This window comes from Labeo rohita, chromosome 15, assembly GCF_022985175.1.
Source record: "Labeo rohita strain BAU-BD-2019 chromosome 15, IGBB_LRoh.1.0, whole genome shotgun sequence".
Classification (NCBI taxonomy): Eukaryota; Metazoa; Chordata; class Actinopteri; order Cypriniformes; family Cyprinidae; genus Labeo; species Labeo rohita.
Genome location: NC_066883.1, coordinates 16272128 through 16296639, shown reverse-complemented (window position 1 = coordinate 16296639; position 24512 = coordinate 16272128). Strand labels below are relative to the sequence as shown.

General features: G+C 33.8%; 1 protein-coding gene across 2 annotated transcripts in view; it reads right to left on the bottom strand.

Annotated features, from left to right (window-relative positions):
* Positions 1 to 5424: 5424 nt before the first annotated feature.
* tpst1 (tyrosylprotein sulfotransferase 1) overlaps positions 5425 to 24512 on the bottom strand; it is a 72960-nt gene continuing 53872 nt past the window's right edge. Inside the window, exons 4-6 of one of the 2 annotated variants that reach the window (XM_051129233.1) lie at positions 11018 to 11068; positions 8916 to 8981; positions 5425 to 6247 (exon numbers count right to left, since the gene is read on the bottom strand). In XM_051129233.1, the coding sequence (XP_050985190.1) occupies positions 8946 to 8981; positions 11018 to 11068 (87 nt within the window). In that variant the 3' untranslated portion in view covers positions 5425 to 6247; positions 8916 to 8945. The remainder of the gene's footprint in view (positions 6248 to 8915; positions 8982 to 11017; positions 11069 to 24512) is intronic. The other variant, XM_051129234.1, reaches the window with a different exon arrangement.

The following is a 24512-nucleotide window of genomic DNA, read 5'->3' as shown; positions in this document are numbered from 1 at the left end:
TTTAAACCGGTACGGTACTGGTATCGGTACCTGAAATTCGGTGCAGGTACCCAACAGTTCCTTTTTTTCCGGTACTTTACTCTCTTTGTAATAACAAAAAGTTTTCAGTGAAAAAATAAGTAAAAAAAAAATTCTCAATTTCAACATTTTGAACAATGAGCCCTACAATCTTTCTTTCTTTTTTCAGAAATTCTTGTGTTTTAATTTTTCTGATAGTCAAATGAAGGCATTAAACATTTATGTTTAATCAAATGAAAATTAAACCCTTTTATTTTTTAGCAGTCAGAGAAGAAAAAATGAATATTTCTTAAAAAAAAAAAAAAATTATTATTTTGTTTTACAATTAATTGGTTAATCTGGTTGTAATACTTATTTTTTTCATTTAATTGTTTTACTTAAATTTGACAGAAAATGGAATATATCCACCTTTTTCTGAATGCGAAAGTCTCGCCCGACTGTTGTTTCTAGTCAAATTAACAGATTTTCCAAGCCAATAATATAACGTTAAGTATGCGCATATTTTCATTTTTACTTATAGTGACTAGTTTCAATTCAGTCTATCTTTTTTAAACCCCGTTTTAACGTGGATTTCTATGGAGACCGGAAAATGAAAGCACCCAAACGGAAGTTATAATCAGTAATGGCGCTGCTCATCAGTTACTCAGGAAAAAAGGTGAATTAAGACGTACATTATACTGTACAAAAGTGATACAACAGTAATATATTTCTGTAACATGTTAAACCATGCTTTTATTTTGACAGGTTGCCGTAAAGTTTCCCTGGTGAAAAAAACAGCATATGCTGGTTAGGTATGTTTTGGTGCTGGTTTAAGCTGGTCCTTTGCTGGTCTATGCTGGTCCTTGACCAGCAACATTACCAGCATAAACCAGCAAAGGACCAGCTTAAACCAGCACCAAAACATACCTAACCAGCATATGCTGTTTTTTCACCAGGGATCTTTGTGTATATACAGTACGACATGATGCTAGTGTTCTCAAATAAAAACTGTTAAATTCACATTAAGTGACTTTCACAGCAGTTCTGGAGATTAAGCTAATGTGTCCATGTCGTCATATAGTCAAACGCAGAGGCAGAAAATCACTGCGACCGTCAGTAGTTGTGTAGTAAACAAACCGCGTCTCTGCCATTCATACATTCAGGCAAGCGGAATGTGTAGGATTCATATTTAAACCGTCTTTTTGCGTTTTAATATTCCATATCGCGATTCGAATTAAGTGACAGACCTATGCATTCCGTGCTGTCCAGCGCTAAAGAGTAAATTGGAAACCACATGACATGGTCCTAGAAATGTAACCACACTTCAGAACATTTCGGTTTGCCCTGTGTGTTGTGTTTGAACAAGTTGCAGGGGTGACATCACATCTCAGGTACCGAAATTTGGCACCGATTGATTTAATGTGAATCGGTACTCGATAGCACCAACACAATTCGGTCGGTACCCAACTCTACTGATTTGTTTTATTGCGCTTTCACCACTGCACTTTCGCATTTGCCACTTCTCAGCTGATCTTACACTATGCCTACATCCTACGTCATTCACTGGAACGCTACTTTTACGCCAATACGCTTAGCGAAAGCTAAAAGATTATGGTTTATAAAGTTTTTTTGGGATATTTTTCTTATCCAAAAGCTTCGAAACGCTTTAGAAAGCCTTTATTATCACTCCGGAGCTGTGTGGAGTACTTTTTATGATGGATGGATGCACTTTATTGGACTTAAAAATCTCAACATCCTTTCACTGCCATTATAAAGCTTGGAAAAGCAAGAACATTTTTAATATAACTCCGATCGCATTCGTCTAAAGGAAAAAACAGTCTCATACACCTCCAGTAGGATGGCTTGAGTGCGAGTAATCAAGGGGTAATTCATTTTTGGGTGTACAATCCCTTTAAATGACAAATGCCACTAAATTTGACCTGCTTTTAGCAATTTAATTGCTCTTGTTGAAGCCTACTAGTTGCACATTTTTAAGTGTAATTCACTTCCATACTGTCTTCCCCATCTTCCAAGTGATGCCTAAGGCTGTTTGGAGCGGTATACTTACTAACAGAATACTTCACACAGTACTGCGTGTTTTTTCCTTTGAATAGTATGTGAAAAAATATGCAGTATGCAGTGCAGTGTGACATCCAATCATCATTTTGGAAAAGCTATTTATATGATATTAAAAAGTTAACTTGTGACATTCTCTTAAAATGAATCAGTTTTATTGGAAATGGACTGTTAAGTCAAGCACATTGCATTGTGGGATATTATATCACATGCAGTGTGCTGATATACACTACACATTTGGTGATCAGGGTATTTCACGCATACAGACAATTCACACATTAGTATACATACCGTATACTGCAGAAGTAGTAGAATGCTATTCCAAACAGCCGAAATCCCCCAGAACAAAAACCAACTGTACTTTTTTTTTTCTAACAGCTGACAGAGATTATGGGAGAAGTGGTCTTATGACGTGACTATCGGTCACTGCCTCAAATCTTGCTTTTTTTTTTTCTTGATTCCGGTTGAATGCGTGCGAGGGATGTTTTAGCCCTTCTGAAAGGTTTACTTCCGACAGGAGCTCATGTACCAAAGCCTCTAAACCATCTTCATCCTTGTCATCCACATGTGCAATGTTAACCTATAACTCGAAGACTGTTGATTAGGTGTATAAAAGACAAATCATTTCTTTTCATTTCTACTGTGAGACATTTATGATCCTCCTTTCCACGTGTATTATTGCACTGTAAATAAAGAGAAAAGCCCTGGATTTCTATGAGGACACTACTGTCAGCTGTATTTCAGACTCTATTTTTTACTTTGGTTTTAGAGACTGTGCTAACCTGGAGAGCTGTACAATTTGAATGTGGGAAACCTTTGTTACTTGTTGACTGTTATGTCCCTTATCAACGTTGTGCACTGGTTTCTAATTGTTTAAAATATATATGTACATTTTCGTTTGGACGCTAACATCAGAATGAAGTACGTATTGTAACGGATGTACCATTTACCTTGAATGTACATGTATTATGGAAAAAAATAGTTCCTTAAGATTAAAACATTTTCATATGCAGAAAACTTTGGCCGTCTTTGCCACTTAGTGTACAGTCTCTTCGACCTTTAAACTTTAAAGTTTTAGTTTAAACTGCAGTTTGAAAAATACATATTAGTAATATTAACGTTACTCACCTTATTTTTCTGTCAGCCCTGGTGAAAAAAACAGCAAATGCTGGTAGGTATGTTTTGATGCTGGTTTAAGCTGGTCCTTTGCTGGTTCATGCTGGTCCTTGACCAGCAACATGACCAGCAAAAACCAGCAAAGGACCAGCTTAAACCAGCATCAAAACATACCTACCAGCAGATGCTGAGAGCGGGCGCGCCATTGGTACGTTAAATTTTATGGGTCTGGCATTGCTTCCAGCTATGTTTAGCTGTACAAACCAGCTCGTTTTGCTGCTTGATATTGCAAATTGGTGTGTCTTACCATATTATTTTAATGTATTATCTTAATTATGAACAGTGGTTTGTAGTACAAACCATTTTACCGTTTACTGCACTCAGCGCTTAATGATCCGGAAGTCTTCCACATATCAGAAAATGAAAATAAGGTGGCTCAAATATTTACATATTTTAACACGTAAAAGTTTTGGGGCAACAAAATGTAAATTTAGTTTTAAATCAGATTATGCAATAAATTGACACGTAACATTAAAGACATTTCTAATGTTACAAAATATTTTTATTTCAAGTAAATGCTTTTGAACATTCTATTCATCAGATAATCCTGAAAACACACACACACACACACACACACACACACACACAGATTGCACAAAAATATTAAGATGCAGTTTTCATCATACGAAATGTTTTTGAGCACTAAATCAGCAATGATTTCTGAATCATGTGACATTGAAGACTGGATTAATGATGCTTGAAAATTCAGCTTTGCAATCAGGAATAAATTACATTTTAATATTCTAATAAACCATTATTTAAAATCAGAATATTTTTTGATCAAACACATGCAGCCTTGTTGTAAACAAGACATTTATTTTTAAAATCTTAACAGTTCCAGACTTTTAAACGGTATCCACCTTATTTTTTCGTGTAATAACGGCATTTTAATATGTAAAAGTTTGGCGGCAATAAAATTTAAATTTAGCTTCAAATAAATTTATGCATTAAATTAAGGTAACAGTAAAGACATTTCAAATGTTAAAAAATATTTATATATTTTAAATAAATGCTGTTTTTGAACATTCTATTCATCAGACAATCCTGGAAAAAAACACAGATTGCACAAAAATATTAAGATGCGTAAGAGTTTTCATCACGAAATTTTTTTTAAACAGTAAATCAACATATTAGAGTAATTTCTGAATCATGTGACACTGAAGACTGGAGAAATGATGCTGAAAATTCAGCTCTGCAATCAGGAATAAATTACATTTTAAAATATATTCAAATAAACCGATATTTTCAATCAGAAAATGTCACAAGATTACATTTTTGCTGTATTCTGTAAACAAATACATGCAGCCCTGTTGTGTATAAGACATTTTTTTAGAAATCTGAACAATTCCACACTTGTAAACGGTATCCAACTTATTTTTTCGTGTCGGGCACGGCATTTTAATATGTAAAATTTTGGCGGCAATACAATTTAAATTTAGTTTCAAATCAGTTTATGCATTAAATTAAGGTAACAGTAAAGACACTTCTAATATTACAAAATATTTCTATTCCAAATAATTTTTGAACATCATCAGATATTCCTGGAAAACACAGATTGCACAAAAATATTAAGCTGCGTAAGAGTTTTCATCACGAAAATGTTTTTTAACAATAAATCAGCATAATAGAGTAATTTCTGAATCATGTGACACTGAAGACTGGAGTAATGATGCTGAAAATTCAGCTCTGCAATCAGAAATAAATTACGTTTTAAAATATATTCAAATAAACCGTTATTTTCAATCATAAAATTTCACAATATTACCGTTTTGCTGCATTGCTGATCAAACACGTACAGCCTTGTGTTCAAGACATTTAAGAATCTTAACAGTTCCAAACTTTTCAACAGCATCCACCTTATTTTTTTCTCTTAATAGTGGATAATAAATATTATAAGTCTGACTTCTGGTACACGTCCAGATATTTTTAGCTGTAAGCTTGTTTTGCTGCTTGATATTGCAAATTGGTGTCTTACCATATTATTTTTATGTATTGTCTTAATTATGAACACAATGGTATGTAGTGCAAACAGTTTTACCGTTTACCATTTCTCTAATAAACCGGAAGTCTCGCCCATAAGGCTTACTTCAGCATTTAAGAACAAGGTGGATAAGATATAAAGGAAGGAAACTAGCAGAGACAATGTGTGCAGTGTATGAAAGTAACCACTAGAGGGCAGACAAATGACTTTATGGTATAAAATATCATACATCCACAGATACTGTAAGTGAATGAGGCACCTGGTTTTCTGCTGCTAATATAAGAATGTGACTAATATCAGCACATTGGCTGCCAACAGCGCTCAGGGGTTTATTTCATTGAAAGAAATAAGAGTACATAATTATGATTTACACTTAAGTACAAAAATAACAATCGTAAAAACAACAACAAACATCAGCGATGTGCGCTTCTCTGCCAGTGGAGAAAATGTCAATGAGCCTCTTCTGTTCAACACAGGCAGCTCATTTATTACAGCTCTCAATGTACATAAGGTCACTCCCATTGTGAACGCAGAGAACAAAATGCATGTCTATCTCTACACAAGATTGAAGTCTTGCACATCATTCAGTACCCAAGGAATTGCACGTTACGAAGGCATGAAAATAAAACAAATGACATTAAAATAGCGTCTTCTAAAGCTAACGCTCCTCCATAAATATTTCCTCGCTGCTAATTAAATCCACTGTATTTTCTTATAACAGAATCACAGGTTTGTGTAGCCAGGAAAATGAATGAAACTTAGAGTACAGTGTGGAAAAAAGATTTCTTAAAAAAAGAAGAAGAAAACACAAAATTCAGAACAGCAATGACATTCTTAGGCCACAATTGTTACAGTACAACATCAAAGGCCAAAACTGTCCTCTAAAGAGTGGTCCGGGTCCAGAGGCCTGTGTGTATGTGTGTGTGTTTGTGTGAATGTTTCCATGCATGGAGGTCCCAGCATAGCGGGGGTGACGCAAGTCCATCATGGTCCCACGGCATCTGCTTCTACTCAGCCCTGAAACACAGCGAGAGCACAGCAGCTGAGTGAAAGAGCAGCTACGTCACTGTCACTTCTGCTGACATGACAGAATGTGAGCAAATGAAGGCCTGAGTGCCATATTATGAGGCTTTCATAGCCTGCATCAGAAAATAACACATATTACAAATAATTCTCAGGGAACAGTGACGTCTGTTTGCTAAATGTGTATTCAGGACTTAAAGGAGAAGTCCACTTCCAGAACAACAATTCACAGATAATGTGCTCATCCCCTTGTCATCCAAGATGTTCATGTCTTTCTTTCTTCAGTCGTAAAGAAATTATGTTTTTCGACGAAACATTTCTGCATATAATGCCCCAGGTTTGAACTTCCAAAATGCAGTTTAAATGCAGCTTTAAACGATCCCAAATGTGGTCTGCATTGCAAGTACAAAATGAGGATTTGTAAAGAAAAATGCCAGAGAATATAATATATATCAATATAAACCAAGAGGAGGCTGGTTTTCCTTTGCTGTAAGCAAAACTTGGTTCTCAGGAGACTAGCATATTTAAGGCCCTATGAAATCCGTGTTATTTTTTGCCAAATTCAATTTATTTTAATTTCCCAAATTTAGTTTTTTTCCCATTTTTATTTTTCTGGAGGCCATTTTTTTCCAAGGTTTAAATATGCAAAATTCTTGTTTAATTTTTTGACATATTAGAGGATTTTTGGGCATCTCCTTTTGTCAGTCTTTAATTAAGAAAAAAATATATACTTTTTTTACAGTTTTTGGGGGAATAAAATGTATAAAATCAAGCAAATTATATGTGAACAAATCCCTCTGTAAAAACCTTCAGGATATAGACAGGACTAAAATGTAAAGTTTGGTGTGTTTAAGTGTTACTGAAGTGGAGATTTATGGCTCAGTGTAGGAGAAAAAACGGCCTTTAAAAATATGTATTGCAATAAAAATCTATTGACACAAATACTGCTACAAAGTGCTATAAAAGCAACACTTAACAGGGTCTTTTTGGATGTTTACTTTCCACTAGTGTGAAAAAAAACACTTTATGAAAAACCAAAAAGCCCAAAATCTCAAACCTGACAGGTACATTAACAGCGCTTTTGCCTGCAGTGTCTCCCCTTAATCAAAAAGCATGTCTAATTAATTAAAATCATGAAACTTATACAATTTAACATAATTTTATTAAAAGTTTAACAAAATTACGTTTATAGCTCAATTAAATGTTTTATTCTTTTCTCATCTTATGTTTTATTGTTATTGTTTTAGCATGTCTAATTATTTGAATGCATAAAAAAACCTTATATTTATTTTTACAATAGCCTTATGAAATGTTTTCTGGTTATCAAATGAAGGCATAAAACATTGATTTATTTATCTTTTAAAATAACTATCTTTTTTAAATATCTTGTTTAAATCTTTTAAAAATAAACAATGGCAAATCAATGGGATTTACTACTAAAATTTAAACTTGGAAGAAATATTGTCTGATTATTTCTTAAAAGATAAAGTTGTATTATATTTTCAACAGTAGTAGTAGTATCACAAACATTCTACTAAATAATCATAATATAGGCCTATTTCTGGCATAATGTCTTCAAGTTAAACTGAACCTTTTTTCGACGGGTTGCCGTGAATTCCTGTAGATTTCTGTGTATGTATCATATGACGCTAGTTTTACTCAAATTAAACAGCAAAATGTTGATGAAGTGACTCTCAGAGCAGTTCTAGAGATGTATTTACGCATTTATGTATTGTGTATTTATGTCCACATTTAATGAGACGGCGTCAAACGTGCTTCAGTATGAGTAGTAAACAAAACTGAGCCTCTGTGCCGTTCATTCATTCAGACCGGGAGACATGCAGAACATAAAGGATTCATATTTAAGTAGTCTTTTTACAGCTTAATATTTAGAGATACTATTCTATATCACGATTTAATTGAAATGCAATGCCCTACTTTTGATTAATTAGTCCAAACTGACACATTCTGTGAGGTTCCGCGTTCAACTGTAAATTCCATTTTTATGACTGGATTCCGCAATTCAAATTAAAGGGCCTTACATATTCTCACCGGAGCTTACACTACACCTACATCCTACATCATCTGCTGGAACGCCACTCTCTCTTAAACACATGTACAACAATTAGTAGAAGCTTGAAATTATGGTTTATAAAGTTTTAAATATGGATATGCTTCTTACACAAATGCATCGGATTTGCTTCTGAAAGCCTTTATTAAACCCTCAAAGCACTGTGAGTATTTCTTATATAGTGGATGCACTTTATTGGCCATTCACTGCCATTATAAAGCTTGGAAGAGCCAGGACATTTTTTAATATAGCTCTGATTGTGAAAGAAGAAAGTCATATACACCTAGGATGGCTTGAGGGTGAGTAAATCATGGGGTAATTTTCATTTTGGTGTGAACTGTCCCTTTAAGTCTGTTTCTGGAATAATACTTTAAAACATGATGCCAGAAATATCAAACAATAAAAAAAACAAAAAAAACAAAACACAGACATTTTGTTTTATTAATAATATTAAAAACAATAGTACAACAATAGTAACAATAATAATTTTCCCTTTCCTCAAAATGACTCTTGTACTGTAAATCATGTTTCAAAACACTATTTGATCCAAAGAGGGAGCAAAGTTTGCCAGTAATGATGATAATAACTCACTTCTGTTGACAAAGCTCCCGTCTTCTCCTCCTAACTTGGGTTTGGCTTTTCTGGGGACTTCTGAAGCTGTGATAAGAGAAACATCTGTTACACATGTGTGGAAACAGCCTAATGTAATGTGTGAATGAACAGTTTTCACTGTATTTGTATCGTTCTGAGCATTCCTTCAGTGATGTTAGGTGATGTTAGCGATTCATTAGTCAAATAGTCTTACAGGTGTGGAATGACATGAGGGTGAGAAATTAAAGGGATAAGTCCACTTCCAAAACAAAGATTCACATATAATGTACTCACCCCCTTCACTGTAAAAACCAATTTGTTGAGTCAACTTAAAATTATTTGTTACCTGGCTGCCTTAATATTTTAAGTTCAGTCAACTCAAAAAGAAGTTTATTCGACCTAAAATGTTAAATTATACTAAGTGACAACTTAGATATTTGAGTTGATTCAACTTACAATTTTAAGGCAGCTGGGTTACTTACCCATCTGTTAAGTTCAGCAAACACAAATATCTAAGTTGTTACTTAGTACAACTTAACATTTCAAGTTGACTAAACTTATTTTAGTTGACTCAACTGAAAATTTTAAGGCAGCAGGGTAACAAATTATTTTAAGCTGACTCAACAAATTGTGTTATTTTTTACAGTGTTGTCATCCAAGATGTTCATGTCTTTCTTTCTTTAGTCGTAAAGAAATTATGTTTTTTGAGGAGAACATTTCAGCATTTTTCTCCATAGCTGAATTAAGACTGATATGGTGCCCTGAGTATGAACTTTCAAAATGCAGTTTAAATGCAGCTTCAAACGATCCCAAATGCAGTTCCCAGCTGAGAAAGAAGGGTCTTATCTAGCGTAACAATCGGTTATTTTAAAAAAATAATACAATTTATATACTTTTTAATGCCAAACGCTCATCTTACTCTGCCTCAACAGTTTTTGTTCCGGTTCATGACAGTTAGGGTATGTGGAAAAACTCTCATCTTATGTTCTCCCTCAACTTCGAAATGGTCCAATATTGCTGTTTTACCTTTTTTGTTAAGGGTGTTTGATCTTCTTTGCATGTTTATTTTGCAAAGACTGGGTGGGTACTTCTGCAGCGATGTAGAAAGTTGAGGGAGAAAAAAAGATTGGAGTTTTTCAACATACCCTAACTTAAATTTAAATTGTATTTTTTTTAATGAAAATAACCAATCGTTTCGCTAGATAAGACCCTTCTTCCTCGGCCGGGATCGTTTACAAACGCATTTGGGATCGTTTGAAGCTGCATTTAAACTGCTTTTTTGGAAGTTCAAAATCGGGGCACCATATCAGTCCATTATATGGAGAAAAAATCCTGAAATTTTTTGCTCAAAAAACATAATTTCTTTACAACTGAAGAAAGAAAGACATGAACATCTTGGATGACAAGGGGGTGAGTACATTATATGTGAATCTTTGTTTTGGAAATTGACTTCTCCTTAACAGAACTTTCACTTTTGGGTGAACTATCTCTTTAAACTTCTCAACACCCTCTAAACTATAAAATATTTTCATATCTACTGTGTGAGGAATTGATCTGTGATATAATAAAAAACATTTTTTTTTTCTATTTATTTGTCATTTTCACTGTACTAAAAACATTTAAAATATTAATTGAATATTACTTTCTTTATATTAAGTTTCATATTAAAACCTTGATTTGTTCATTTTCTTAAAATCAGTTCTACTCATATTTTGATGATCAAAGACACACTATAAAATCACCCCAAAACATTCCTATCATCTGTCCAAGAGGGGGCAGCATAGGCCTTCTAGACAACAGAACAGCTTATGACTATGGAAGAGAGTGTTTGAAATGAGGCCACAGATCTACAGCTAATATGATCAGATCAAAAAAATGAAAACATGAGATCAGAGGAGCACAGACTGGAGGAGACCACAGGACACCTTATTAACCAGCGTTATGATCAGAAAATACGTGAAGAGCAGAGAATCAGAGTGAGTGGAAGCAGATGGGAATTAAATGACCATTTTATTTACTGAACAAAAGAAAGAGGAAAATCAAAATTAATTTAAAAAAGCCATTTATGAAGAGCTTAAGGACAGGCAGAGTATCTACCATACCTGTGTTTGTTCTTTAAGAAAATCAGGTAGCTGAAATTCACCCTTAAAGACCTGGAAAAACAGAGAGCTGATTTTAGAGACTGTCACACTGTGCAAACACAGGAACTACAGTCTTTCCACAGAAATCAATGGGCACTGCTCATTCTTTACACAGTTTAAAGCTTAAATTCTTCCCTTTTCTGTTTTGATTTCTCTACCTGAAGCCATCTTAAGCTCTAAAAACATCCTTCCAAACAGCATCAATACAAACGGTTTTATACGCCTCCAGAAAGCAGTAATGGCCAAATGAAAAGTCTCGCGCTGAACAGAAAACAGAGTCCTCTTATGTGAACCGCTCTCTCGCGCTGCTTGGAGGATATTGTGTGTCAATTCCCAGGGTGTCTAACTTCACAAAATTCACAAGCTCTATCCAGGGACGAAAGAAAGAGAGTGAAAGACTGTGAGAATGAAAGAGAGCCAGACTGAGTGCTGGTATGAGAAGCAGCCAATGCGTCTGCTCCAGAGAGGACGACAATCTCCAATTAAGACACATCCAGCTGATCTCATTTCCTGGCTTTCTAAGCTTAGGAAATTGCGAATGAGGAGCTCATGCAAGTTTTCAAGTATGTTTGCATGCCCTAGAAAGAAGCGCTGACCTGATGAGAAGCCAGGGAATTTGGCGATTGAGCCACTATTTCAAATAGTGAAAAATTCCGTTGTGGCAGGTCTAGACTGTAAGAAACCTGAAGCTTGAGCTCTTTATCCACTAATGCTGGGGCCGTCAGTTATTGGAGCTCTGTGATGGTGCTTTCCTTATCAACAAAAATGAATTTGTGCAGGATCTCTTGTTCAGCCAAAAATGTATTCATGATTAATACATTTTTTTTTTTTTTTTTTTTTTTTTTAATCAAAAACATTCAGCATGACTAAGGTAGTTTGAGTCATGATCAACTGATTTTTACGAACCAAATAGTTTAAGTGTATCAAATACATACAGTACAAACTGTGTAGTCTGATTCATGAACAAATGACTCTTACAAGTCAGTTCTTTTAAGAGAATCACAAAATACACAGTACAAACTGTGTAGTCTGATTCATCATCAACTGACTATTACAAACCAATTCTTTTAAGAGAATCAGAAATATACAGTACAAATTGTGTAGCCCGATTCAAGAATAAATGACCCTTATGAACCAGGTCTTTCCAGTGAATCAAATACATACAGTACAAACTGTGTAGACTGATTCATCAACTGACTCTTACGAACCAGTTCTTTTAAGCGAATCAAATACAAACTGTGCAGCCTGATTCATTAACAAATGACTCTTACAAACAAGTTTTTTAAAGTATATCAAATACATATAGTTCAAACTGTATAGTCTGATGATTCATGAAAAAATGACTCTTATGAACCAGTTCTTTTAATAAATGAAAAAATACACTGTACAAACTCTGTAGTCTGATTCATTAATAAATTAATCTTACGAACTAGTTCTTTTCAGTGAATGAAAAAAATACACAGTACAAACTGTGTAGTCTAAATCATAAATAAATGACTCTCACAAATTAGTTCTTTTTTAGTGAATGAAAAAAATACAAACTGTGTAGTCTGATTCATCATCAACTGACTCTTACAAACCAGTTCTTTTAACTGGTTGATCCATGAATATATGACTCATACAAATCAGTTCCTTTAAGTGAATCAAATACATACAGTACAAACTAAAGTAGTCTGATTCATGAATAAATGACTCTTACAAACCAGTTTCGTTTCAGTGAATGAAAAAAATACACAGTACAAACTGTGTAGTCTGAATCATCAAATGACTCTTATGAACCAGTTCCTTTAAGTGAATCAGATATATGCAGTACAAACTGTGTAGTCTGAATCATCATCAACTGACTCCTACAAACCAGTTCTTTTAAGTGAATCAAATATATACAGTATCAATTGTGTGGCCTGATTCATGAATAAATGACTCTTACAAATCAGTTCTTTTAAGATAATCAAAAATACACAGTACAAACTGTGTAGTCTATTTCTGAAGCAAAAAAGTACATTATAACAGAAATATACGCAAATGAATCTGAATCTCTTCAAACAGAGCTGAATTAAGAGCTTGTGAATCAGAATCAAAACAGAAAATCTGTATGGATACTCAGCCTTTTTGCCATTAGGTTGCCTCTTACTTGTGAACTTCATTGCTCTCCATCTTTCTCTTTCTCAACACAACGAGTCTCATGTAAATGCAGTTAAAAAGCATGATCAGTGTGAAAAGAATCCGACACAGCCTATACAATTATAAATGCCTTCCATACCCAAATGATTACACATGACTAGTTGATTTTGAAAAGATGTTTTTTTCTGAGGGTGTTTGGGTTTCTTCTGCAAAGGGAAATTTGGCTCACTCTTCCCATCTCAGCCAGCTCAACCGTGGGATATGACTGTTACGCAAGACTTCAGACCCAATTACCGCGAGGAGTCTCCGGGCTGCTGGTTAAAGAGAGCTGGTATCACTGGTGGGTCAAGAGGTGGGGGTTCAGCCGGTGGGTGCAGGAGGTAACGAGTTCGTTTGGGGCTATAGTTGAGCCGAGTTGGCTGGCCAAGCTTGCGGTTCAAAGCCTGAGTGGAATTCATTTGCAAGGAGAAAGGCGTGCATGTTTCCCATTTCCCATTCCGTAATAATCCATCACACTAAATCCTGTGAATGCTGCACTAGAGGTGGGGATTCAGATTCTTTCTTGCTTAGATGGTTTTAAAGCGACTAGATCTGATCACTGAGTCATTGTTTGAATGAGTAACAAATGAACAAATAGGACTTGTAGAACACCAAAGTCCAAAAAAAAGTATATTTTATCCTATCCCACACCCATAGCTCATAAAAACAAGCATCTGACAAGCAGGTCTGTATTTGCTGCAATGACGTATATGGTTCTCTATGTTGGATATAACAGTAGTGACATGCAAACCGAGACAACCAAGACCTCATATGACATTTGCGTGGCTCGCTTCAGCCGTGAAGTGAATTTTTCAGCGCTGACGTAACAGGACACCCTTATTCGTCAAGTAAGAGTTGCAAGTATAGAGAATAATCTGACTAAATCTGCGGGTAACTGAAGGCGTGTGCGAAGGAGACCTTCATACGGGTACAGTTCTTCAGATCTGTACAGTTCTTGAGTTCTAGGGAGGCGGCAGTGGAAAAACTGACTGTGTGGCCCAGCAGGAGAATTCTCTACTGGAATGTTTACATTCAGCCCTCCTGTAGTTATCAGCACGGGCTGCTCACTGAACAGTAGGTTTGACTTCTATAAATACACGGTGCAAGAAAATTAATCATCCGAGTGATGTAATAATTGGCAAATACAAAAGGGAAAAAACATGTTGTTTTTAGACCCATATGTCTTTGGGTAAAAGTCTGAAAAAAAGGCATTAATGCAGTCCATATGATTTGTTCACTATATTACAACCCTTCTGCAGCCTTTTGATAGATTTGTATTAGGAACAGACTGCCTAACAAAGCACATTATGCCTAACATCTTTTTTGCTCCACAGAATTAAATTTAAGGTATAATGCCGTTCAAAATTTTGGGATCAATTTTTGGAAAAATTGCAAAGATGCATTATATTGGTCAAAAGTGACAGTACAGTCATTTATAAATGTTAGTTTTCCATTTCAAATAAAATGTGTTCTTTACAGCAAACAATCCGGACAAAACGGTTTTGTTTTTTTTCAATAAGAAATGCTTCCTGAGCATCAAATCAGTATATCAGAATGATTTCTGAAGGATTATGTGACACTGAAGACTGAAGTAATGATGCTGAAAATTCAGCTTTGCTATCACAGGAATAAATTACAATTCAAAATACATTAACATATTAAATAATTATTGTCAACTGTAACTTTTCTGTTTTTTACATTTATATACATTTATATTTTCTTTAATTTTATATAAATTGTATTACCTTTGTCAACTAATGCTCACTTAGGCTAATCTTTAACATCACGATGAAAGAGCCAGGGTTTATTTGGCCTAAATGATCGGACGTTTTAATTACGCAGGCTTGCAGTCCTGCATGTTTTAATTAAAAATTGCAAAAATATTTTTAATTCAACATTTACTTTTTAACTTAATTAGACAAAATGGCACAGAACAACCTTACGGCTTACCTTAGGTTTGATATCTATGGAAGCCCATTTCTACCACTAAACAAACAAACAAAAAGGTAATTGCGACTTATTTTACAATTCTGACTTTTTTTTGAGTTGCGTGATACAAACTTGCAATGAGGTCAGATTTCCAAATTTATATCTCGCAGTTCTGACTTTTTTTCTCAGAATTGCATGATATAATGTCGCAGTTATAAAGTCAGTATTGCGTGACATAAGCTCACAATTGCAAGAAAAAGAACTCAGAATTCCGAGGTTTAAACTTAATTCTAAGAAAAAAGTCAGAATTGTGAGTTTGTATTACACAATTCTGAGAAAAAGTCAGAATTCACAATTGCGAGATGTAAATTTGCAATAGTGAGAAAAAGTCAGAACTGCAGTTTCGTACTATGAATTGTGAGATAAAAAAAAAAGTCTGAACTGCAAGTTTGTATTATTTTGTATTAAGCAATTCTGAGAAAAAAAAAAAAAAAAAAAAAAAAATCACAATTGCGAGATATAAATCCGCAATAGTGAGAAAATGTCAGAATTGCAATTTTGTACTATGAATTGTGAGATGTGAGTTTGTATTATGCAATTCTGAGAAAAAGTCAGAATTGTGAGATGTAAATTCATAATAGTGAGAAAAAGTCAGAATTGCAATTTTGTATTACGCAATTCTGAGGAAAAAAGTCAGAATTTCGAGATGTAAACTCGCAATTGCAAGAAAAAAATTCAGAACTGCAAATTTGTATTTTGCAATTCTGAGAAAAAAGTCAGAATATCGAGATGTAAACTCGTAACTGCAAGAAAAAAGTCTGAATTGCAATTTCGTACTATAAATTGTGAGATGTGTGTAAATTTGCAAAAGTGAATAAAAAGTCTGAGAGAAAAAAAACTGAGAGAAAAAAAAGTCAGAATTGCAAGTTTGTATTATGCAGTTCTGAAAAGACTGAAATGTTAGTTATTACTAAATTCTAAAGGGAAAAAAGTGAATTTCGAGACAAACTCGCAATTGTAACAAAAAAGCGATTGTATATTATGCAAATGAGTAAAAAAAAGTCTGAATTGCGAGTTTGTATTATGCAACTCTAAGAAAAAGTCAGAATTGTGAGATGTAAACTCGCAATTGCGAGAAAAAAGTCTGAATTGCAATTTCGTACTATGAATTGTGAGATATGAATTTGCATAAGTGAGAATAAAAGTCTGAACTGCAAGCTATTATTATGCAATTTTGAGGAAAAAGTCTGTACTACACAATTCTAAGAAAAATTCAGAATTGTGAGTTTGTATTATGCAACTGTCAGAAAAAGTCTGAATTGTGAGTTTGTATTACGCAACTCTGTAAAAAAAAGTAAGAATTGTAAAAAAAGTAAAAATCAAAATTGCATTTTTGTACTATGCAATTCTGAGAAAAAATTCTGAATTATGAGTTTACAGTATATTATGCAATTGTGAGAAAAAAGTCAGAATTGCGAGACTGTTACACAATTCTGAGAAAAATGTCAGACTTAGCACTGCATCTATTAAATGAACTAAACTAACAGCTGAAAGTAAACAAACACCAAATCACTTTCTGCTCTCTTAAATTTTTAATTTGAGGATCAGCACCAATAGGGGTGGAAATAGCAAGGGAAATCGTCTTTCCTTTCCCTCTTATGTACAGACATGCATAAAGAGCTTACAGATTAATGGCTAAGACACAGTAGGGTGGTCTGTTTAATCCCTAATGGTAGCTCAGACTGCTGTCAGCACAGAGAGGTGGCGAGCAGACAGGGATGTTGACAGATCTGTGCAGCTGACTGCGTCTCATCCTCGGCCCTGATCTCCCAGCACCGCCGCATCCAGAATCACCTGCTGTAGCCTCTGACGAGAGACGCAGCAGAGCGAGGAAGAAACCGCAGAAGAGCTGCTGCTCGCTGTTCCATATCACAGAAATAGCAAAAGCTATTCATCAAAGATGAATTAAACTGCGGTAGGACAGTCATACACCAACAGCTTCTCTAATGCTGGACGACACTGCTGACTCAATGTGTTAACACACACATCAGACGCACAGGGCTTTACCCCAGTGCCATGACTCACGACTCTTTCACACCTTCTCTTACCTCAGGCAGGGAAAGGGTCATTTAACACTATTACACACTGGATTCAACTTCGCGAATAAAGTTATAATAGCTTGAGTATTAAACTTTAGAGCAGAACCCACACAATTTGTGCTAAGAATCTGAATGATAACCAGTGTTGTTAGCATTAACTCAAACTGTATAAAAAATAGCTGAAATTAAATAAAACAAATAAATAAATATTAGATGAAAAACTTAAGTTTAAAAACAAATAGAAATGTTGCCTTGGCAACTAACAGGAATAAATATAAATACTAAAATTACTTTTGGTAATAAGGTTTGTTTTCAAGTAAATTAAAGCTAAATAGAAATATTAAAACTAAAACAAAGACTAAAAAAATGTGTACATAAAATGACAAAAAAGTACTGAAGAAAAACAGCTAAAAAATTTAGATGAAAAACTTCAGATTTAAAAATTAAAAATAGAAATAATTCCTTGGCAATGAACAGAAATAAATATAAGTACCATTACTTTTCTTACAAAGCATTTTCTTTTCAAGTAAATTCAAGCTAAATAGAAATACTAAAACAAAAAAAAAGAAAAGAAAATAATAACAAACTTGTATGTAAAATTACTTAAATAAACTAAAATGAAAATGAAACCAGAAAACATAAAATTTTAATTCACATAATTAAAAAAAACAGCTGAAATAAAAAAAAAAATAATAATATTTTTTAATGAAAAACTTTAGGTAAAAAAACACAAAAAACAAAAAAAAAAAAGTTTCCTTTGCAACTAACAGAAATCAATAAAAATACCATTACTAATCTTAAAAAAGGTTTTTTTTTTCAAGTAAATTAAAGCTAAATAGAAATATTAAAAAAGAATTGTACATAAAATTACTAAAATAAACTAAAATTAAAATGAAACCTGAAAACATAAAATTGTAATTCACAAAATTAAAGAAAAAACTGCTAAAATGAAAATAATAAAATAATAATAATAATAATAATAATAATAATAATAATAATAATAACAATAATAATAATAATAATAATAATAATAATAATAATAATAATAATAATGATAATTTTTGATGAAAGAATTCAGGTTAAAAACAAACTAAAAATAGACATGTTTCCTTGGCAACTAACAGAAATAAATATAAGTACCATTACTTATCTTAAAGTTTTTTTTTCAAGTAAATTAAAGCCAAATAGAAATGTTAAAACAAAAATGAAGACTAATACTTTTTTTTTTTTTTTACATAAAATTACTAAAAAACTAAAATGAAAATGAAACCTGAAAACATAAAATTGGAATTCATAGTATTAACAAAAAATAGCTGAAATGATAATAATAACAACAACAACAACAACAACAACAACAAACAACAACAAACAACAACAATTTTAGATGAAAAACTTCAGGTTAAAAAATTTAAAATAGAAATATTTCCTTGGCAACTAGCAGAAATAATCTAAGTACCATTACTTATCTTAAAAAAAGTTTTGTACTCAAGTAAATTAAAGCTGAACAGAAATATTAAAACAAAAAAGAAACTAATACAATTTTTACATAACATTACTAAAATAAACTAAAATGAAAATGAAACCTGAAAACATAAAACTGTAATTCACAGTATAAACAAAAACTGAAACAAAAATTTAAAAAAGCCTTGGCAACTAACAGAAATAAATATAAGTACTAAAATTACTTATCTAAAAACAATAAAACAGTAAAACAAAAACTAAAAGAATTGTACATAAAATAACTAAAATAAACTAAATTGAAAATGAAACCTGAAAACATTAAATTTTAATAAATACTTATCTTAAAAGTTTAGTTTTCAAGTAAATTAAATCAAAATCATGGCTTTTTGGGGAGCAGTAACATTTTCTGTGCATGGTATTAAAAGAATATGTTAAAATGATAGGTAACAGATAAGCCAGTAGTTATTTTCATGTTATGGCCTTTAAATTATAATATTTATAGATTTATATGATAGAAAGCGAACTTAGTCATCTCAACATTATAATGTACGGTATGAAAAACGGATATGTTTATATATAAGACTACATTTAACATTGCTCAATAAGGTAAGCAACTGTAGCACTGTTAGTGACATGTTTTGGCAAGAACCACATTTTTTCTTTGGAAAATCATGTTTTTGTTATATAAAGTGTTACACAATTTTTGAACCAAACTTTTAATTCGCATGACCTCTTTTTGTGGTAAACAAACTTCCAAATTATTCTGAAATGTTGCTGCCAAACCTCCAAGCCAGTTAAACACGACCATTTCCACATAATGCCACTAGCAGCACTGTTGAGACCGACTTATTGATCTTAATATCAATTTCCCAACATGAATCATAACGAAGCTGCAGGCACTTAATAGGCATCGATTGTGGCTTTGGACAGGACTCAAAATGTACTAATTCACAGGAGACCGATGACAGACAATTAAAGGGTGGAAAAGCAAGACTGTCACTTACTCTCTGCATCCTGAAATGTATAGATGCTTTTGTGTGCAGCAACAATATGGGCCAGGAAGAGTCAAATTTGTTGTCGAGAAACAAAAACTCACAGATGTGATAAGATAATGTCACTGAAACCTGGCCAAAACTATACATCTGTCATCAAGTTACTGCTGTCTTACATTGTTTAGATGGATCCTGTTGAACCTGAACAAACCAGATGGAAGTAAGATAAGCAAAGTTCACAAACAAAGCATTTTTCATTTTTCAGGACAATACATGAGAGGGCTACAGAAGCAGTTGACAGTAAGTCTATTAAAATTAAATTCGAGTTTTGTGTCCTTTAGTCCATGTCTATAAACATTCAAGCTCTACAACAGCTGTATTTACTCCTTTCTTGTTTACTCTTGACATGACCGCACAGTTCAAGAGTACTGTGACCTGGTAAAAATGTCAGCTGGACCAAAATTCACTGCTCCAGTAGACGCAGTATGACTGTTTGAAAATCTGTGTTTTTTAAAAAATGTTTCTTGTACCTTGCAAGCATTGAATTACGCTAATCTGCTTATTTTTCACTAAGCGGTAAGACAACGGACATGTGATAGTGCTACCTTCATTACGCCAAATTAGTCTGGAGTGCTCAGATCAATATTACCATCTAGTAAAGCCTCAATACTTAATTGCAAAAATGGTGCATTACTGCCACAAGAAATTAGGTCCGAGTTTCATTTCCACAGTAAACAATCATAAAAGAAGAAGTCCACTTCCAAAATAAAGATTTACATATAATTTACTCACCCCCTTGTCATCCAAGATGTTCATGTCTTTCTTTCTTCAGTCGTAAAGAAATGATGTTTTTTGAGGAAAACATATCTGCATTTTTCTCCATATAATGGACTGACGACTGCATTTGGGATCGTTTGAAGCTGCATTTAAGCTGCATTTTAGAAGTTCAAAATCAGGGCACCATATCAGTCCACTATATGGAGAAAAACGCTGAAATGTTTTCCTCAAAAAACATAATTTCTTTACGACTGAAGAAAGGAAGACATGAACATCTTGGATGACAAGGGGGTGAGTACATTATTTGTAAATTGTTGTTCTGGAAGTGGACTTCTCCTTTAAATGACATTGAGAATGGGTTACTGCATTTGTAAAAACACTGTAGTTTCAACTACAAGGGGTTCTTAAAGGGACAGTTCACCTAAAATCTCTCACTCACCCTTTCTGTAGGGCCCTATGATTTCCACGATGTGGAAAACGTGGACAGAATCACAGAATTCAGTCATAAAAATGGAATTTATTGTATAATGCAGAATGTCACAGAAGCGTCAGTACACTTCACACATATCTGTAAATATAAGCCGCAAAAATACTGTTTAACTATTCATCAGGCATGTTCTGCATGTCTCTGTGAATGTATGGCGTAGACGAGCAGTTTTCATAAAAAAAGGCTATTTAAATACTTTTTAATCTCTTGCCTTTCTCTCCCTGAACTCTGTGTATTCTGGTTCAAGACAGTTAGGGTATGTTGAAAAACTCCAATCGTATTTTCTCCCTCAACTTCAAAAATCATTTCAAAATCATCCTACATCGTTGCAGAAGTACAGACCCAGTCTTTGCAAAGTAAACATGCAATGAAGATCAAATACCCTTAACAAAAAAGGTAAAACAGCGATATAGGATGATTTTGAAGTTGAGGGAGAACATGAAATCTAGAATTCAGTCATAAAAATGGAATTTACTGTATAACATGGAATATCACGGAAGTGTCAGTACACTTCACACATATGTGTGAATATAAGCCGCAAAAATACTGTTTACAAATAAATTGTTTAAGTTTCATGATTTCAATTAATTAGATATGTTTTTTGATTACAGTTTTTCTCAATTGCTTAAACACATTTCTTGAAATTATGCCTCTTTTTGCGAAACTCTAAACACAAATCCATAACTCCAACTCAATTCCCGGAACTTACTATATTCAGGTCAAAATGAAACTCTCCACTCAAAACAACTCAATCTTGCTAAAAAAAACAAACTTTGCTCTCAGACATGACTCACGAACCCTCAAACACACACACACTACAACACAGTTTTACACACTGATGAGATCAATTCAAAACAATACTACGAAAACTGGTAATAAATGTTGCTTGGGAAAAAAAAAAAAAAAAAACCTGATGAACACAACAAATGTATGCATTTGCAAGTGTTTTAATCCTTAATTTATTGTACTGTAGAGTACAGCACAAAACAGCAAACAACAACAAAAATAATTATTCTTCCCCAGCATCCTGTCTTTGGTCTGGGACGGGCCAAAGAAGCTCCACAACATCACAGACTAAATTGGCCCTGGACAGGCAGCGGGGGTAAAATCCTCTTGCATGCCTGATCCAACCCTGGCACGCATCAACTAAAATATATGAGACTGCTTGTTTTCTTGCCCTTGCCCTTCCTATTTCTCTTCCATGTTGTTGTCGTCATCCTCCTCCTTCTCCTCTTCCTCTTTTACCTCCTACTCTTCCTCTTCGAAATTACACATTACTGTATACGGGATATTGATAGGAAAAAGACCAGACAGAATTCACAGTCACACTTTTACTAGTGGTCTGACAAAAAAAATATCAAGATAAAAAAAAAAGAAAAAAGAAAATATAGGCAGAACTATAAATTAGAAAGTCCACTGTCAGAATATGCTTATATATGCTTCTCAGTTGAAGGTTCATGAGATGTTGACATGTACCTTTGAGCTATTTCAGAGAACTGCTTTATCATTGGTTGATCTGTAGTCTCGACATTAGTGAAAGTCAATATTCACTTGAACAATTCATGGCACATTTACAAACAGTCTAATAGAAATGTGTAGAATATGCTTGACAGTTCATGACAACTAGATCAAAAATTTAGCATTTACTGTAAAGACATATATGATGAGCTAATGACTTGATGTTTTGAGGGGTAAGATTATAGCACAGAGAACTACATACATGTAATACATTTTGAGCAACATGACTGTAGGAAGTGATAATGTAGGAAACCACAGACAAATCAGTTGCATAATCAGTTGCATGAAACTGCAAAGCAGACACAACTTGTTAAAAAAAATTAGAAACATTTTATAATGCACAGGTGACCAGATGATAAGGAGGTTGAACAAGTAGTTTTGAGAATTTCATTTCTGATCTGAGAAATGCACTAAATTGTAAGCTGACTTTGGCCCCTTTTATCTCCATCGAAGGTTCTGATTGGTGTGTGATAAATTTTGACTCCTAGTGTTTCCACTTGGGTAATCGTGTGCTCATTGAGCTCAAACTTTGCAGACTTGAGTGAACAATATTGAATGCTAGTGCTTTCTAAATGACCACATGGTGTAAGCACTGAGAAATGTAGGGATTTGTGTGTAGAGTTTGGCAGTAACAGTTCACCAAATCTGACTCATGTGTTAAAGCAGGAGAATAGTGTTTATAGTTCAGGGAAATGGGTGTGCTTTTTGAAAAATGGCATTGTGGTTTTGAAATTTTAGTTCAAAAGACTGGTTATAGTGTTTTAGCGATCAAGAAAAACTGTCTTAGAAATTTAATTTTTACAACATTTTATAAATGTTAATTTGTGTATGTTTCATGGTTTTATTAATTAGACATTTATTAGTATTTCTTAATATAACTATTAAAACAGAGTCCGGAAAAATTTAAATGGAAAAAACAGAATCCAGAAAAATTAAAACTGATTTCATTGGGTGTTTTTTTTTTTTTTCCCCTATAAAATGAACCCAACCTCCAGTGATATATTGGACCCAACTGACTTGAAACTTGAACCATCATATAAACAAAAACAGTTTAAACATTATTCAAAATAATTCTTTTATGTTCCACAGAAGAAATAAAGCAATACAGGTTCGAAACAACATGATGAGTAAATAATAACAATTTTAATTTTGGGTGAACTGCGTCTTTAAGGCCTCAGTGATGTCACTCAACAAACAGGAAGTTTTGAGCTTTTAATTTTTTAAAATATTAAATGCTAAATGTTAACTTTTACATGCCCTCAAAGCGAACAGATGAAGACTAAAAGCTGCAAAACGCTCATTTTGATTATATTGGGTCTTAAAGGGACAGTTCACCCAAAAAAGTGTCAGTCATGAATTACTCACCCTCATGTCGTTCCAAACCCGTAAGACCTCCGTTCATCTTCAGAACACAAATTAAGATATTTTTGATGAAATCCGAAAGCTTTCTGACACTGCATAGTCTACGAGCTACGAGAATACTTTTTGTGCGCAAAGAAAACAACTTCATTCAACAATTTATTCTCTTCGACGTGCATTAACAACAGTACCAAGACTGATACAGAAGCAAAGAAATTGTTGAATAAAGTAGTTATATTTGTTAAAAAAATATTCTAGTAGCTTCATAAAGTTAACCCTAACCTACCTTTCAGGGACTTGAACACGGTAGTTGTGTTGCTGTCTAGGGTCAGAAAGCTCTCAGATTTCAGTAGCAAAAATACTTAGAAAGTTAGCTTGTCTCAGGTTTTTGATATTGCAACTGATGCAACATTGAGTAATCTTTAAAGTGAAATGCAACAGAAATACTTGGTTTTCCTCGAAGCACAAAACCATGACATGTTAAGGCAGAGCAGCTGCAAAAGTCATCAGATCTTAGCTGACCCCAGCCGCAAGCCTGTGCTTGAGTTCACGAGGTCTCTTCTACAGAACTGCACCATGACTCTGCAACATCGCAGCATTTTCTCTGATGAGCAAGAGTCTTGCAGTTCGCCTCTGTTTCCAAGGAAACCTCGCTATTGAGAGGCTTGCGACTT